The following is an 18724-nucleotide window of genomic DNA, read 5'->3' as shown; positions in this document are numbered from 1 at the left end:
AAATTAAACCAAACTTGTTTTGATTTTTTTTTTCATTGCTAGCTTTATAACTTCATCCATTTGGCCCCAAATTACTCATTTCTTCACAAGCTTAATAAACTGGAAGGAGAATAACTAACGTTTGGTAAAAAGTTCATAAGATTAATCCAAGTATTAGGATCACAAAAACTTTTATTCTCAAGGACCCTATATTAACCTGCGTTAAAAAAAATCAAAGAAAATTAAAGATGATCTGGTTTTCCTTGATTTTGCATCACGCTTGTGCTACAGAAGCGGAAAACTGAACTGGCAAGATATTAGTTTGAAAAGCGCATTAATTTGTTCCAAGGCTTTGTCTACTTATGTCTATGAATCTTTTCATGGCTCATCATTCTGATAGGAAAACTGCTGTTCAAAGCTTCCATCTTTTTGAAATAAAAAAAGATGGCCTTCTATCTTCACTCTGAGAGGTGAACAATAAAAGTCATAGTTGAAGGTGGAACGCAGCCCAAATCAAAAATTACGAACGGGATACATTACAGACTGTAGTTGTATATAATTTCAGCTTTATTCGCAAGTGTGACTAGTATGTGGCTCAGACAATCCACTATCAGATTCGTTTGAACCTCATTACAATTTTCATCACTATTGCCACATAATGGTAATTTTACCTTCGATCTTTTCATGTTAAGAATTAGTTAAGAGTAAATTAGAAGATGAAATTTATATGACAAAGTCTTGAAAACTGTTTTTCGTGGTTACTCTCAGTTGATATATAATGCGTCTGATTTTAGTACAATATAATAGTTTACCGAGGGAAAAAATATGAAGTAGCCTATTTTGGATTTAAATATCTTAAATTTTGTTTGGATCAATTCTGATTAAGCGTTTCTCAATCAAAATATTATATCCGATATTAGCATATAAATCCTTCGACTTCAGCCCACTGTCGGTCCGCTGAAATCTGGTGGCTTCAGCTTTATGCAGAAGAAGGCTCAGTTTTGACAGAAGTCGAAGCTCAGTTTTGTAGCCAATTTCCCCCCGAAGAAAAATATCTTTATTCAGACTCTGTTCTCTTCGCTCTTCCTTTGGAGCAGTTTAAATATTTCTTTCCTGGATGGCATTTTTTGTTTTTAAATAAACACATGCTTCCCGTTCGAACGATACACTGATGAGTGTATATAATGACACTACGATAATATACAATGATGTTACTAACAAGCGAAACTGGCCTTGTTTTTCAATCATTCAGCGGAAAGCTGTTTGACCGATATTTGCGCTTCGTAATTCAAATTGATAGATCAAAACACTGAAACTTATTATTTCCTAAAGCACGCAAATAACAAAAACGTAAATCACAAAGAATATAGATACGAGAAACAACAAATATCAAACACAAAATTTTTAAGAAACGACTTAAAACGAAGGAATGTAATATCGTCATTTCATCAGTGCCTATACAGTCTTACATTCTAAATAGGTAGCACTGGCCCGCGTTACATTTACTCATTGTGTCTCCCTCTGGCGTCTCTTGGGTAGTATTCGGCCAAAACTGACGCTGGAATACGCTTAAGCATTTCCTTAGGGAAGATACGAAGAAGTTGCCATCCAATGTCTAAGGATTCAAAAACCGTTCGATTTTCATAGCTTCCTGCGAAAGAACAAATATATAAGCTTTGATGAAGATATCTTTTTTTTGTTTTTTGTTTTTTTGCTGATACCAAACAAGAACTTTTGTGACATCATCTTTTATTGTTGCTTTATTGATGCCTTTTGTGCTTATTAGTTGCTTTTATATATGTTTTTGCTATTGTATCCAATGCATTTGCTTATGTTTTAGGGTTCAATTTTTATTATTTTTTATTCATTATTATTTCAGATAATTTAATCAAGGTGAATTCTCACTCTAGCGATTTCCAACACAAAAAAACTTCGTTTTGTGCACACACAAAAAATTGCACAAATTAATATTTATTGATAGGCATTTCGTTTGTATAAACTGCATAGTTGATGCGATACATAGCCCAAAAATGAGCACATTTTCCATTTCCAACATTCAGTTCGACTAATAGCCATGTAATCATTTTTATCAATTTGAGTTTCGTTTAATATGACTAAATTACATTATCAAACAGTTCGTGGTAATGAACTGTAGTAAGGAGCGACCCGGTTCAATAGTAACCAAAACTCTAAAAAATGGAATTTTGATACCAATAGCTACATCAAAAGAATCGCATTTTAATGCTGATTTTAAATATATAAGTTTCATCATGTTTAGTCTTACCCATCAAAAGTTACGAGCCTGAGAAAATTTCCCTTATTTTAGAAGATAGGGGGAAACACCCCCTAAAAGTCATAGAATCTTAACGAAAATCACACCATCAGATTCAGCGTATCAGAGAACCCTATTGTAGAAGTTTCAAGTTCCTATCTACAAAAATGTGGAATTTTGTATTTTTTTCCAGAAGGCAGATCACGGATGCGTGTTTATTTGTTTGTTTTTTTTTCCCATGGGTGATCGTATCGACCCAGTGGTCCTAGAATCTTGCGAGAGGGCTCATTCTAACGGAAATGAAAATTCTAGTGCCCTTTTTAAGTGACCAAAAAAATTGGAGGGCACCTAGGCCCCCTTCCACGCTAATTATTTTACCAAAGTCAACGGATCAAAATTCTGAGATAGCAATTTTATTCAGCGTAGTCAAAAAACCTTATAACTATGTCTTTGGGGACGACTTACAACCCCCAGAATCCCCATGGGAGGGGCTACAAGTTACAAACTTGTATATATAAGTTACAAGTTACAAACTTCTATATGTAAGCACGAGTGCTTACATATAGTAATGCTTATTGGGAAGTGTACAGACGTTTTCAGGGGGATTTTTTGGTTAGGGGGGGGGTTGACAAGAGGGGGATATGTTGGGGGAACTTTCCATCGAGGAATTTGTCATGGGGGAAGAAAATTTCCATGAAGGGAGCGCAGGATTTTCTAGTATTATTTAAAAAAACAATGAAAAAATAAACATGGAAAGTTTTTTCAACTGGAAGTAAGGAGCAGCATTAAAACTTAAAACGAACAGAAATTATTACGCATATGAGGGGCTCACCTCCTCCTAATACCTCGCTCTTTACGCTAAAGCATTTTTAGTGATTTCAACTATTTATTCTACGCCTTTTGTGATTCAGGGGTCATTCTTAATGAATTGGGACAAAATTTAATGTTTAGTGTAAAGAGCGAGGTACTGACGCGGGGGTGAACCCCTCATATATGTAATAAAAACATGAGATTACAAAAGTTCGTTACGTAAGCTAATTTATAAGTTACGTTTATCTTTTGCTAATAAAAACATTCGTAAAAAATTAAAAGTTCTAGTTGCCTTTTTAAATAACCAAAAAATCGCAGGGCAACTAGACTTCCTCCACCGTTCCTTTTTTTCTCAAAATCGTTCAATCAAAACTATGAGAAAGCCATTTAGCCAAAAAAAAAAAAAAAGAACTTGCAAATTTCGTGTTAATTATTCCTCTGTGGGGAGCCAAAATCATTGGCTCTCCGCAAAAATCAATTTTTTACTGTTTTAAAAAGCAGAGTTGAGAGAAAGAGTCAAACTTTAGCGTAAAGAGCGGGGCGTTGATGAGGAAGCAGCCCCTTTCATATACGAAGTAATTTCTGTTCGTTTTAAGTTTTAATGTCGCTCCTTACTTTCAGCTAAAAAACTTGTTTTTTTTTATTTAATTTACGCATAGAGTCCAACATAGCGTCGCTAGATTGCACTACATCTTTAAACATCGGAAGATCAATTGATCATGTTCAGTGGTCGCTGTTAATCACTGACAACAAGAGAAAGAAGAAGTACTGCCCATCCAAGACTTCGCATAAGTACAAGATGAAATTTAAATAATCAAAACACCGTATCAAAGAGAATGGAGGAATATTGGATTTTTGACACGATCAATCTTCAATCCAATAGGACCAAGCTGGGATAACTCTGTAAGCGGTAATTAGTCAGCAGCCATTATTTTCAATAATTATTTAAAGTCAAAAATCCAATCTACGCAAAGCAGGTCTTGGTTAGCTTGGGAAAATTTTGCCACGTTAAGTAGACTTGCTTACTTTAAGCAGGTAGGTCCCGTTTTTTTCTTTTTGTTTTGTGTGGCTATGGCCATGCAGGGCTTTTTGCGTCAAACATGCACACAGATACGCATATTTATTTATTTATTTTATTTTTCACCCACACGATATATAAAGTAAATATGGTGGAGTAAAAATCAATATTACAAAAAAACACACTCACAAAATCAACGAAAAAACGGATAAGACGGTGGTGAGGGGATAGGTGCGCACAAGCTGTACTGGAGAGTTTCCTGTGAGCAATCTCCAACTTTAAAGTTATATCAGGAACTGAAAATTTTCTAATAAGAGTCCGGTTTTTTGTCCAAGGTGGGAGATACAGAAGAAATTTGCAAGATTTAAAATCTTTAAAAATTTTTTAAATCCGAATTCTTTTTAAAATACCATTACTGAGAAGGGGGAAAAGACCTGAAGCATAAAGGACAGAATGATCACAGAAAGTAGAATAAACTTTGGCCAGCGCACGTCTATTATACATCCCCCTGTTTGCAACAATCTTTGCATAGCCAATCTGAATTTTTTTACTTATATCACAAACAGTACGCTGACGTAAGCTCGAAAGATTGTTAGTAATAGAGATACCAAGCCAACGAATAAAATCAACAAGAGGGATAGTAAAGTTATTACAGTGAAGGGAAGTAGCAGTAGTACAGTTATAGGGAAGAAACTCCCATTTATCTATATTAAGTGAAAGGCCAATATCAGGGAAAGCATCAGAAACTACAGAGACCATTTGGGAAAGACCCTTTTTGGAACGGCTAATCAGAAGTCGTCAGCATACGCTAGACAAGAACATCCGTAAGACCAGAAAGGTAAGTACCTGAAATCTTGGCCAGCACACTAGAAATACAAATTTTAAAAAGCGTAGAGGACAGAACATAGCCCTGCCTAATTCCTCTTCGTATCCTTATAATAGTGTCTGGTGCAGATCTTAATTGAAGATAAGAATTTGAATACTAAAACCTAAGAAACATTATAACAGAGAGATTGACCCCAGAATTATACAGAGAAAAAAGGAGCTGACTATGGACCGCACTATCAAACACTTTTGAAAGATCCAAAGCGCAAATATAAAGACCATTTCCCTTGGAAGAATTATCAGCCAGTAAAGAAGACAGAATCTTATGAGCATGCTGACAAACCAACTCATGCCGAAAACCAAATTGGTTCTCACCCTCATTAATATTTTTAGTCAAAAAAGGTAGAAGGATATACTCAAAAACCTTGCTAATATTACAAGAGACAGTAATAGGTCGATAGCAGGAACGTTCAGTCGGTAACTTTCCCCTTTTAAAAGTCATGAAACAGTGCCACACAGAAGACTCTCAGGTACGCTTGAAGTACATAGACACATTTGAAAAAGAAGCTGAAATACCATCTATTGAATCAGATTTTAAACTTTTCACAGCATCAATTACGGAAGAAAAAGATGTGGGCACTATATGGCGTTGCGAAAGCGTTGTACTAAAGAGGGGAGTAAGAAGGCGAGTATATAAAGAATGCACTGAATAGTTAATCACCGAAAAAATCGAAGAATAATGTTTATACCAAGCTGAAGGTGGAAGGCAATTCCTTATCGTAGTTTCATCATTTAACTTGTCAGAATTGATCACTTTTTGCCAATCTTTCCTACTCACAGGGAAGTCCATACCGCGGTAACGTGCCGACCTCAGATAACGTTTATATCTGGTTTTAGTTTTACGTTTGAGATCAGCCACACACCGAAACTTGGCCGACTACATTCATTCCATATCTGGAGCCATAGTTTCGCTTTATTTTTTATCAACTTTAAACAAAGGTCCATTGACCGGACAGGTTTTTGTGTTCTTTTACGAATACGTTGCCGAGAAACGGCAGCTTCTTCTGCCCTTTTCATACATATCACAAGTTGGTTATAATAACAGTCAATATCGGCTTTACCATTCGTAGGTACCTGACGCTGAAGAAGATGATATGGAACACATACGGTAGAAAGGAGGGCTGTCAAGTTAGAGATGCAGTGCGGTATATTTGCTTTGCTCCAGTTGCTTTTTTCAAACCACTTCGATTTTTTTCGCGAGCAATTGGTTTCCGATAGATCAATATCCATTGTAAATGTCGCTGAAATTGGCATGTGGTCAGTATCTTGCTCGTTAACATGAACAGAAGCAGAAGAAGAGATAATACCAGGCGAGCAAATAATATGGTCAATTTCACTTGTACTTCCAGAGTGATGAACATATGAAAATTTGTGGGATTTGGGCACAACGCGATACGATGGAAGACACTCAAAAAGTGAATCACTTTTCACAAAAGATCGATTAATATCAGTATTAAGGTCCCCAATTATTATATACTGTAGAGAGTTTAACAGTACCTGATTCACAAGATTCTTCAGCAGACCACAAGCCTTTGCGAATTTAGTCAAGGATCTGATCGAGTATACTTCATATGGGAGATAAGAGTTCATAAATACAATACTGCCGACACGCAAAGCCAAAAAAATTCGACGGAGTAGAAGAGTACTGGGGAGGGTAGATGAATGTCCCGTTTAAAGACACATGCTAGTCCACCGGAAGGGCGACCGCCAGTAACTTTTACTGGACTCAGGAACGCAGTATGATGCTGCCTTCGACGCAAAAAATTCAAACTTGAAGTAGTGAGAAGATGCTCCTGGAGACATACCAAATCATAGGAACCGTACAACTCATCAGTAATAAAAGCCGTATCTTTGCTGCCATTTATATTAAACGAAATAACTGAGACTGATGCACTCATGGCTGAATGGTGGAGTTGCACTTTATCCGATTCTTAATAACAGGGCAGGAAAAGCTATAGGAAGGATGTTTCTGGTTGTAGTTTGCGCAGTTGGGATCAGCAATGCATGGCTCATCTTTTGTTGATATGTGCGGCCTTCCACAATGAGCACATTTTGAGAGAACGCTGGGACAGGAGTTCTGCAGATGGTCTAGTGATCGGTATTTAAAAAATATTTGGGTAGGTCCTTAAACTCGTAAACAGAAAAAATTTCATAGCACACCCTGAGGCCATGCCTGAAACACGTAGATTGAGCAAAAGAATCCGAAAATTCGAATTTCACAGGCTTAGACAGGCCCAATCTTAAATTAATCGCACACAAATTAATCACAACTGATCTTAAATTGATCGCGGGCATTTTAAATTGTATAAAGTTTTTCTATTCATTTCTTGAGATACATGAATTTTTTCTTTCTTATGGTCTTTTCTTTCTTTTTATGCTTTTATTATTGTGCCTTATAATAGAAGATGTTAAGCTACAAACATTTATAATGAACTATTTTTTTTTAATCCGATATTCTTCAATTATCAGGATGATAAAAAACAAAATAAGATATGCCACCCTAAAAATCAGAGAACAAACAAACAAAATACATATTTTATATAAATTTCACCGCCATTAAAAGTACTCTTTGGCTCATTTACTATTGAAAACAGTGAATCCCAACCTTTAAAATTTGGCCACTCCTTTTAGAATAAGCAATCAGGAAGTAGCACCAATCCTTAAACTACTGTATAAATACCTTTATTTTTGTCATACACAAAACTACCATATATTGAGGTTGTTGAATTATAGACCATTTATTCGTTAGGTAAATTCCATACATTTCGTAAGTCTTATATAACTTCCAAAAATTAAGTAATAACAAATCAAAATACATTTGTTGGAACCCACAAATTTCCATCGTTACGTACGTTTATGAACTGACCACTATGAGACGGAAGATATTGCTGTTTTCTAGCTGGCCACTAACCACGGCTGTTGATATGGTAACCTCAAGTAGTCTTCCTATTTAATTAATTTCATTACTCGTTTTTAAGGATGAGAAGTTGGGGAAATACTGCTTCACATAAGCTAAGCAGCATGATGTGAAGTTGTTTGGAACGGGATAAATTCCTTAATGCGATTTCTACTGTTACTGGGATTTTTTTTAAACTTCTTGCCCAATCTTCTTGCCAAAATCATGCCAATCATGCCAAAAAATTTAGCGGTCAAAATTGTTTTCAAAGCTGATTTACTTTTTTTTTGCTGCTTAAGGGACATATCACACCCTGGCACCATATTAAGCCCCTAATTTTAAATATAGAAATTTAAATACTAAATAGGCAAAGCATCTTAGAAGAAACGTAAAGATACCAAAAATAGTAGCAAAAATACCATCTAAACTCAAACACACCAAATTCTGATTCTACCAAGTCGTTTGTTACATAATTCCAAATGACAGCATTAAAATTATGAATCCTTCCAATTTTTGACATGGTTCATATTTTAACTTAACAAGGTTAATATCAATTAAATTAATGTATCTATTTGCAAAGACAAATAATTATTTTATTATAAAAATAGCATATTTCTCTGGTAGTTTCTTCATGAATTTATTTACAACATATTAACAAAATAAATTTTATGATTTTCCATTGTAAGGTTCCTTTCTATATAGCAAGCTTCGCCACTTTCGTAGCAACATTCGTTCTCCATTTTTTTCTTTTTTCAACTGCTACAATCTATAGGTACATAGACTGCGTCTATAGGTACAAACATGCCCCTTTTTAGTGAAAGAAACTTACCTTGAGAAATGAAGTTCTTCTCAAATTTCGTTAAAAATTCCAAATAAAGAAGATCATCCGGAGTAAGAGCTTCTTCGCCTACAACAGCTTTCATAGCCTGAACATCTTTGCCAATAGCATAGCAAGCATACTAAAAAAAATAACTAAAAATAAAAGCAATACATATTTGTATATGCCAGGCATTAAATGTGTTTTTATTTTTCATCGCTTCTTTTTTGCTTAATGATTTTATTTGGTGCTTTGCCTATATTCTTTCCTATACTTGTACTTGTTAATCCTGACTTTAGTGGCCTTCAGAATTCCTTGAACTGCTATAGAGACTTTCAACATTCGAAGTGCAAAATCCATATACACAGGCTGGTGGTATCTCTCTGACGAGCCCCGACTGATAAAATATGGTCAACGTCATGGTCTTTTGTATGGCTGCAATTTACTTTGTATGGGTGCAAAGGTTCTCAACATCCAAAGTGCAAAATCCATATACACTGGCTGGTGGTATCTCTCTGATAACCCCTGATTGATAACATTTTGTGTGTGTGTTTTCTTTTTCTCATTTTTTTTCAACGTCATGTTCTTTTGTATGGTTGCAATATACTTTGTATTGGTGCAAAGGTCCTCAACATACCAAGTCACAAAACCCATGTACATAGCCCGGTGGTATCTCTCTGATGAGCTATTTTTTATAACATTTTGTCTTGTTACTACTGTTTCTTAACGTATGGGTTCAATATATTTCTTTCGTGCAAAATTCACGATTTTGTTTATCAATTTTTTTCGAATATAAAAAAATACACAAATGAAGTATTTCAAATGAAACTAAAGACCTAGATTAAACCGATGACGGGCAGAAATAAAGTCAAATAACAATTCAGGAATAAAACCTGAAACAAAAACAGATTATCACAAACAGCAGTAGGGCTAACGCACCCTATACCTTCTTAAGACCAGAACGTTATTTGCGATTTACTGAAAACGATTTTTTTGGGGTTGTTTTTATTTGTCAAAACATCAAAAACAAGAAAAAGTATCATAATAACTAAGATAACTGAAAAGAGCACATGATTGTAGTTTGCTAGTTTAATATACAGTAATATTAAATCTTTAAAGTGTAATTTTTGGATTTAGTAACGTTATTGAAAAAAAACGTTTGAAATCTATTTTGTTTTCATTTAAGCGCAAACGACGTTCTGATCTTCAGAAGGCACATGAATGCTAGTCCTACTCCTGCCTGTGGTAATTTCTGTTCGTTCTGAATTTAACTGGGTTATTTATTCTAATTTATGCTTTAGATTTTACGATTGAGTTGTTATTTCGTTTTATTTTTGCTCGTCTTTGGCTTGATGTAGCTCTTTACTTTTCTTTGAAAAACTTCGTTAGCGGAAATAGTTTTTTTTAAATATTAATTTCTGTTCGTTTTCATTTGACTTAGTTTGCATGTTCGTTAATTAAGGAATTTTCTTAAATATTCTTTTTTTTTTGGTTTTCCCCCCGTAAGAATAAAGATTTTGGCTTGTTATTTATACTTGAGACAAAATTTTTACAAAAATTTTAATAATAGTTGTACTATAGTACTTCGAGTGGATGGTACGGGAAACAATATCAAAATAAATAGATTGAAAATCTGCGTAATCTTTGGGCCTCTATGACAATGAAGGAATTGTAACCCCCATCATGTTACAACCTTGAGTATACACAAATATTAATTGACTATCCCCCTCAAGCTGCCTTGAAAGTTTCAACTTATTTCTCGGAACACATCCTGAGATATCACAGATACATCCTCATGACAATCTTGGATGACTACATTGTCTTTCTTCAAAATGTCCTGAGAGTTTCAATTTAATACCCTTAGACTTTCCTGATATATCGTAAAAACGCCCTCTTGACAAAGTTGAATGCACATGGTGCATTTTGATTTAGTTAAATATCCCCAACAATAAGCCCTGGAAGCTCTAACGGATTCTCTTAGCTTTTCCTGTGATGTTGCACAGACGGTCTTTTCATGATATTAAATAAATAAAAAACAAGTTTTTTTTAACTGCAAGTAAGGAGCGACATTAAAATTTAAAACGAACAGAAAGTATTCTTTATATGAAAGGGGTTCTCACCTCCACAACGCCTCGCTCTATACGCTAAAGTTTGACTCTTTGTCACAACTCTACTTTTGAAAACAATAAAAAAAAACTTTAGCGAAAAGAGCGAGGGGCTGCGGAGGGGACAACCCCTTTCATATACGAAATAATTTCATTTCGTTTTAAGTTTCAATGTCACTCCTTACTTGCAGTTAAAAAAATTATTTTTTTATTTAATTTCTGAACGTTTTTGAATTAATAGATATTTTGATTTTGGTTCACCGCACATGAATAATTAAAACGAAATTTACATTTTTTTTTTTTTTTTTTTTTGCTAAATTACTTTCTCATGGTTTTGATTGGACGATTTTGATAAAATAAAGGGGATGGGTGAGGAGATCTCGTTGCCCTCCAATTTTTGGTTATATAAAAATGCGGCTAGATTTTTTTTATTTTTCGTACGAACGTTTTTGTTAGTAATAAACATACGTACCTTACGAATTAACTTACGTAACGAACTTCTATATTCGTGTATTTTTATTACGTAGATGAGGGGATTTGCTCCCTCGTCAATACCTCGCTCTTTACACTAAAGCTTGAATTTTATCCCAAATCTTTAAGAATGACCACTGAATCACAAAGACCGTAGAATAAACAGTTCAAATTACTAAAAATACTTTAGCGTAAAGAGCAAGGTATTGTGGATGAGACGAACCCCCTTAAATACGTAATATTTTATGTTCGTTTTAAGTTTTAATGCTACTCATTACTTCCAGGTAAAAATTTTTTATTTATTTATTTATTTTCTCATTGTTTTTTTTTTTAATAATGCTAAAAAATCCTGCATCTCCCTCATGGATATTCTCTTTCTTCAAGTTAAATTCTTTCATGGAAGGATCCACCTTCCAACGTCTGTATACTTCATAATAACCATTACTATATGCAAACAATGGTTAAAGTTTGTAACTTGCAGTCCCTCCCCCGGAGGCTGTGGGGGTTAAGCCGTCCCCAGAGATATAATTATTAGGTTTTCGACTAAGCTGAACAGAATGGTTATCCCAAAATTTTGATCCGGTGACTTTGGGGAAAACAGGTGCATGGGAGGGGGCCTAGGTGCCCTCCAATTTTTCGTCACTTAAAAAGGACACTAGAACTTTTAATTTCCGTTAGAATTAGCCCTATCGTGACATTATAGGGCCACTGGGTCTATACAATCACCCCTAGAGAAAACAAAAACTACAAAAAAAAACAACAAATAAACACGCATCCGTGGTCTGTCTTGTGGCGAAAAATACAAATTCCACATTTTTGTAGATAGGAGCTTGAAACTTCTACAGTAGAGTTCTCTGATACGCTGAGCAAGAGTAAGTAAGTAAGACGGCACTAGACCCTTAAGATCCAAACCGGCGGTGCTGATCTCCGTTTCATGGCCCTTCAGCCAGGAAGTGCAATGGGTGTTGGGAGACTTACAGTTCGTTACCACGAACTGTTTGATGGGCAATCATGTGTCTTTTTGATTTAGTTTTACACCTCCTTAACTTTCCCTGAAAGTTTCAACTTAATACTCTATTTGGTTCCTGTGACATTACATATAAATACCATTTTGACAACCTGGATGCACTTTTTTGATTCAGTTTTGATTTTTACTTTTATTATTTTGAACTTTATTGATTGAGTCCAAAAGTATTAGTAGAAGCAGTAGCAGTGGAAATAAAATCACTAGTCACAGTCGCAGTCCCACGTAATTGCAGTCTGAATAGTTTACAAAAAACGATTATCTTTAGCTGGTTTTACTTTGAACTGAATAAGATTACTTTTATAAAACTCATCTACAAGGTATTAAGCCTGTATCCCCCAGTGTCTTTATTTAAGACCGGAGAGGTTAACACGGTAGACTTGAAATTCTTTGTCAGTGAGGACAGGGGCTCGGGTCCTGGTGTCGCTGGTTATTTGGTTTGGAATGGGGGTCAGTGCCATGACTGTGTAAGCTCAGGCATAGTCAACCCATCTCTAAATATGTACCCAGAGAAATCTAGAAAGGTACAGGAAGGATATGCGAAAGCACAAGATGGTTGCACCCCTCCCATTGCATTTCTTGGCTGAAGGGCCATGAAAAGGAGATCACCACGTCCTGTAGGGACTGTAAAGTCCAGTGCCATATTCTTTTCCTTTTTTATTGCTTAAATTATGTTTTATTTATATTGCTTCTCCGAAAAGTTGGCTATGTACTTGAACTCAGAGTATGTTTGTAAATGAATTTTAGAATAGTCTTAGCCAAATTATTTCCTAAAAAAATCCTTTTTTATAGAGTAATTATTTTTCACTAATTGTACATTTAGGGAGTATTATGATGACTGCATAAAGCTAAGAGTTGATAAAGCGAATTGGTGCTGAAACTTCGAAAAATTGATACAATGGACTTGGCCACGTCGGCTAAAGAAAGACTGAATTTTAGCTTAGTTCTAAGTGAGCATTAGAAACAAAATCAAGCATAAAGTCAATTGACTACTCAAAATCTCTTTTACGTTCAAAAGGCATATTTCAAGAAATCTTGTTATATCCAGCCTTTAATCAGGGCACATGTTGTACACACTTTAAATATTGTTGTATTACTAATTCTAGGTCTTTTCTAAGCTATATATGATATCTATATTCAGAAATCACCGGATGACGGATGATGGCTCCATGACCTTTCTAAGACAAGAAAAAACAACAACAAAACAAATATGTCCCTAGCAGGCTACAAAGGTTTCTTAATTATTCTCTTTTTGAAAATTAAGGTATCTCTTTTGTTTTTTTACGCACGAAACGGACCCCGATTCCTTGTTTCAATAGTCAAGTATCCACGCATGAATTTTTTTTACTCATATTTTCATATTTAGGTACTCGGACAAACAGAATTTTATAGTAGTGTTTCTTGCGAGCAATATACAAATAATAACAAGCAATGAAACACGTTAAACGAAACAGAAAATCGAGGGTTAAAAAATGATAAGAATTTTGATTATACCAGCTGATTTGAGACATCAGAGTGATCCTTTCTAGTCATCCCTTCACCAATAGCCGATTTCATTAGACGAGAAAGGGATGGGAGCACGTTAATTGGAGGATAGATTTGTCGATTATACAGTTGACGATCGACATAGATCTGTCCCTCAGTAATATAGCCAGTCAAATCAGGAATTGGATGTGTTATATCTGGAAAATAATAAATACTTTTAATTTCAATGTAATCAGTATAGACTTTTGTCATCCCAAGTTAAAATAAGATAAGGTGATATGATAATGTCGGTGGATATCGATAATCTATCACGTAACTGATGGTACCATTAAACGTTCAAATGGGGATAAGTCCATTTATTTAAATAGTAAAAACAGGTACAAAAGTCTAGATGTTTCGATCACATATATATCGATCGTCATCAGTACAAATACTAAAGTATTAAAATTAAAACTAACATATTTATAGAAAACAAATGATTAACTTCCGGTTCATTCACTAAATTTTTCTGAGAGGGTTCAATAACCGAGTTCATTCAAAGTCTTGAGAAGTAAATTTTCTTCTTTAATCTTGCCTAAATGTAAAATGAATTTCCAAAGAAGTTGACAAAGTCTTCTTTGTCTTACAATAATAAAAGAAATTTTGGATTTATAGTTGTATCTTCGACTTCATACCTTAATTAAAAATTCATTTAACATTTAGGCTCTATTATAGAAGAAAATTTACATCCCAAGACTTTGAATGAACTCGGTTATTAAACTCCCTCAGAAAAATTCTGACACTATCCCTAAAAATATGTGTTAATGGTAGAAACCTGAATTTTCCTGCAAGCAACTCAGCGTGACCTTCATGGCGAAAGCAAATATATACGCACAAATTAAAAAAAAACGTGTTTGTAAACGAGAAATATACCGTCATGAAAAAAAAAACAGCAGCACAGTGAGGGCATAGACGCCAGCGCCCCTCCCCCTCAATAAAAAAAGAAAAATTTTTCGAATTTCCACGCATTTCTTATCCAAACTGCAAAGTATTTTTTTTTAATCATTGGATTTCACCCCAAAAAAATCCTTCGTACGTGCCAGAGTTACAGTGCTATTTTTCGGCATCAAAGGGATTGCAGCGATGTGTCATTTCGGCAGAACAACAATTTTGGTCAAAATAGGTTAACGAAACTCTGAACAGGATTGAACGAAAACTCTGAGACAGGGATTTGGCATAAACCTACGAGAAGGCTATTTGAGTAACTTCCAGGTTTCAGAAGCCATACTGTTGCGCAGTGGCACATTTGCTTCTAAAAATATAAAATAAAAAAAACAAGTTTTTTTAAATGGAAGTAAGGAGCAACATTAAAACTTAAAACGAGCAGAAATTACTCCGTATATGAAAGGGGATTCTCCTCCTCAACGCCTCGCTCTTTACGCTAAAGTCTGACTCTTTCTCTTAACTCTATTTTTAAAACAGTAAGAAACTTTAGCGTAAAGAGCGGGGCATTGAGAAGAATCCCCTTTCATATACTGAGTAATTTCTGTTCGTTTTAAGTTTTAATGTTGCTCCTTACTTCCATTTAAAAAAACTTTTTTTTTTTAATTTAATTTCTGGACGTTTTTGAATTAATGCATGTTTTGATCTTGGCTCTCCGCACATAAATAATTAAAACGAAATTTGTATATTAATTAATTACAATTAATCAGAAGATTTTGAGAAAAAAGGAGCGAGGGAGGAGGCCTAGTTGCCCTCCAAGTTTTTGATTACTTAGAAAAGCAACTATAACTTTTAATTTTTTACAAACCTTTTCATTGATAAAAAAATATACATAACTTACGAATTAACTAACGTAACGACCTTCAATATTCATATGTTTTTACTGCATATGTGAGGGGGGTTCAACCCTCGTCAATACCTCGCTCTTTAAACTAAAGCTTAGATTTTGTCCCAATTCCTTGAAATTAAGTTGAAATTACTAAAAATACTTTAGCGTAAAGAGTGGGATATAACGAGGAGGTAAACCCCTCATATGCGTAATAATTTTTTTTCGTTTTAAGTTTCAATGCTGCTCCTTACTTTCAGTAGAAAAAACTTTTCACTTCCCAGTAACCATTACTATATGTAAACACAGGTCAAAGTTTGTAACTTTCAGTCCTTCCCACGGGGACTGCGGGGGAGTAAGTCGTCCCTAAAGACATAGTTATTAGGTTTTTCGACTATGGTGAATAAAATGGCTATCTCAGAATTTTGATCCGGTGACTTTTGGGAAAAATGAGCGTGGGAGGGGGCCTAGGTGCCCTCCAGTGTTTTGGTCACTTAAAAAGGGCACTAGAACTTTATATTTCCGTTAGAATGAGCCCTCTCGCGACATTCTAGGACCACTCAGTCGATACGATCACCCCTGGAAAAAAAACAAAAAAACAAACAGAAAAACAAATAAACACGCACCTGTCTCCTGGCAAAAAATGCGAAATTCCACATTTTTGTAGATAGGAGCTTGAAACTTCTACAATAAGGTTCTCTGATACGCTGAATCAGACGGTGAAATTTTCGTTAAGATTGTATGACTTTTAGGCGGTATTTCCCCCTATTTTCTAAAATGAGGCAAATTTTCTCAGGCTCGTAACTTTTGATGGGTATAAATGATATTGATGGAACTTATATATTTAAATCAGCATTAAAATGCGATTCTTTTGATGTAACTGGTACCAAAATTCCATTTTTTAGAGTTTCGGTTACTATTGAGCCGGCTCGCTCCTTACTGTTTGAAACGGTCCATAAAAAATGAGCTGTTTTATTATACGGTGTTTTACAGTTACGCATCGGTTATTAAAGGTGACAAAAGGATAGAAGGGACGGTTTTGAGATAGAGGATAGAAGGGGCTAAAGTAAGCACTTTTAAAAATTTTTATTGTTCTCAAATCGAAACTGCCGCATAAGGGCACATTTTCTTTGATTCAATCAATTTTTGTAATCAGCGAGCATCCAATTGAGAAGTAAACCCAACCTAAACCACAAACAAGCTGGAAGTCATGATTCCAAAAAATAGCGGGTAATATGAGACAAGCATATATGCAGGGTCTTTTTCACAAGGGGGCCAACAATTCCAGAGGGAGGGGTAAATTAAAAAAAAATTTATAAAGAATATAGAGAATTGCAAAAATACGGAGATTCAGTGGGAGAGAGTGGTGGACCTGAGGGTCCTCTTCCAACATTGATCTCGGAACGAAGTCTACACGAAGAACTTAAAGCCGCAGTGTTTTCACACCCTTTCTCGGGACATTCCAATTCGTTTTGCTGTTTGATGATTGAATCAGAGGGAAATGACATTCAAACACCCCTTTTCCCCGCTCGAAGGAGGGAAAATTGCAGGAACATTCTCTTATATAAGCAGATAGCATAGGCACCCTTATCTAATTGATAATCTATTGTATCTCAAGTAATTGACCAAATAGTTGAGAGGCTAGGCAAATAAAAGGAAACAACTATGTTAATTAAGAGAAGAAAAGGGTTACGTCTCACCATCATTGGGCATAGTTAGAATGGGAATTTGTGTAATAGATCCATTTCTGCCTTCAACTCTGCCAGCTCTTTCGTAGATTGTAGCCAAATCTGTGTACATGTAACCAGGGAAACCGCGTCTACCTGGCACTTCTTCCCTAGCTGCTGATACCTAGGTTATAAATACACTTTTGAAAAAAAAAGAATATACCACATTTTAACGGAACAAAAACTTATGCTAATTTCGAAGGCTGTTATTCTAAAACGTTGATGAAGGTACAGTCAGCAAAGTTGCGAAATCGCAGCAAAAACTGGTAAAATCTGAGAAGTACAAAATCGACCCTTTTTGCCAGAAAGAGCAGCTGTGTGAACGTGCGGTTAAGCCTTTGTTCTGCCTATAACAATCGTTATGGGAAAACGATATAGCATTTATAATGACATAATATTTAGAGTTTAAATTGTATCTACAACAGAGGCAGTCTGAATACGCCTACCAGGCACTTCCTCTCTAAGTCACAAATGGAATTTTAAAAAAGGCATGAAATAAAACAGGTTTTAAGACAATATGAAATCATCGTTTCATTCGCTGTCAGAAAACAAGACTTGTAAATAATGCCTAATCTTTGATTCAGAAAACATATAGCCATGATTAGGGTTAAGGTCTCATGGAGTTTGGGTATCATTCGAAAACTTAGACACACATTTCCTGGATTTATTCTGAAACTTTTTTTTTCTGTCTTGCCCAGTCAAATGTTTCTTATTACCCCTTTATATGGATGTCCACTTTTCCATCTACGCTGCGGTCACTTTCTGTCATGTATAATAAAGCACGGCGTCTGGTTATGGACACCAAACGTTCTTCACCAACACCGCTCTTAAGTCTACGGTATATTTAAATTATTTCTTATACTTATTTTGTCTTTCATCAACTTCACGGCAATCTTCCAAAATCTCTTCGGAAAACTCCTATGTTTATTTCTGACTCCATATAGCCTTCGTTCTTCAAATAATATCGACATTCCGCCTACCCTTACTATTCGATCAGATTCCAATCCCCACATTGCTTGTCAACAGGTCTGGAATTCACTACCTTCTTCAGTACAGAAATGCCACTCGTTTGGGACCTTTAAAAGGATTCTTAAGGATCATTTAATAAAGAATCAAATAGAATAACATTCTTTTTTCCTCTGAGGAGTTGATGTTCTGTTCTTTTCATGGTGTGTGGTTGTCTTCTCTGCGCTTGACTCCCAGGCCTCAGGTATGTTCTTTTTTTTTCTCCTTCTAGTTGTTGCTTATATTGTATCCCCCTTATATACATATTGCTTATATTGTAGTTGTTGCTTGTATTTTTTTCTTATTCCCCTTGTATCCCTGGCCATGGAGCCTTTCGAGGGGAATTAAGTGTATTGTAATAAGTGTATTGTAATTCAATTTTGAATTGTATTTTGTATTGTCTTCTATTTAATAATACATTTC

At 35.1% G+C, this 18724-nt stretch overlaps 1 protein-coding gene across 1 annotated transcript in view; it reads right to left on the bottom strand.

The window, feature by feature from the left end:
* Window positions 1–1276: 1276 nt before the first annotated feature.
* The window catches only part of LOC136027587 (V-type proton ATPase subunit B), a gene marked incomplete in the record, with an annotated part of 50914 nt that continues 33466 nt past the window's right edge, over window positions 1277–18724 (bottom strand). Inside the window, 4 exon segments of the mRNA XM_065704972.1 lie at window positions 1277–1630; window positions 8690–8819; window positions 13772–13959; window positions 17270–17420. Coding sequence (XP_065561044.1) covers window positions 1482–1630; window positions 8690–8819; window positions 13772–13959; window positions 17270–17420 — 618 coding nt within the window.

Source organism: Artemia franciscana, chromosome 5 (assembly GCF_032884065.1).
Source record: "Artemia franciscana chromosome 5, ASM3288406v1, whole genome shotgun sequence".
In the NCBI taxonomy this organism is placed as follows: Eukaryota; Metazoa; Arthropoda; class Branchiopoda; order Anostraca; family Artemiidae; genus Artemia; species Artemia franciscana.
Note: the sequence above shows the minus strand (reverse complement) of the source record. Positions and strands in the feature narration are given on the sequence as shown.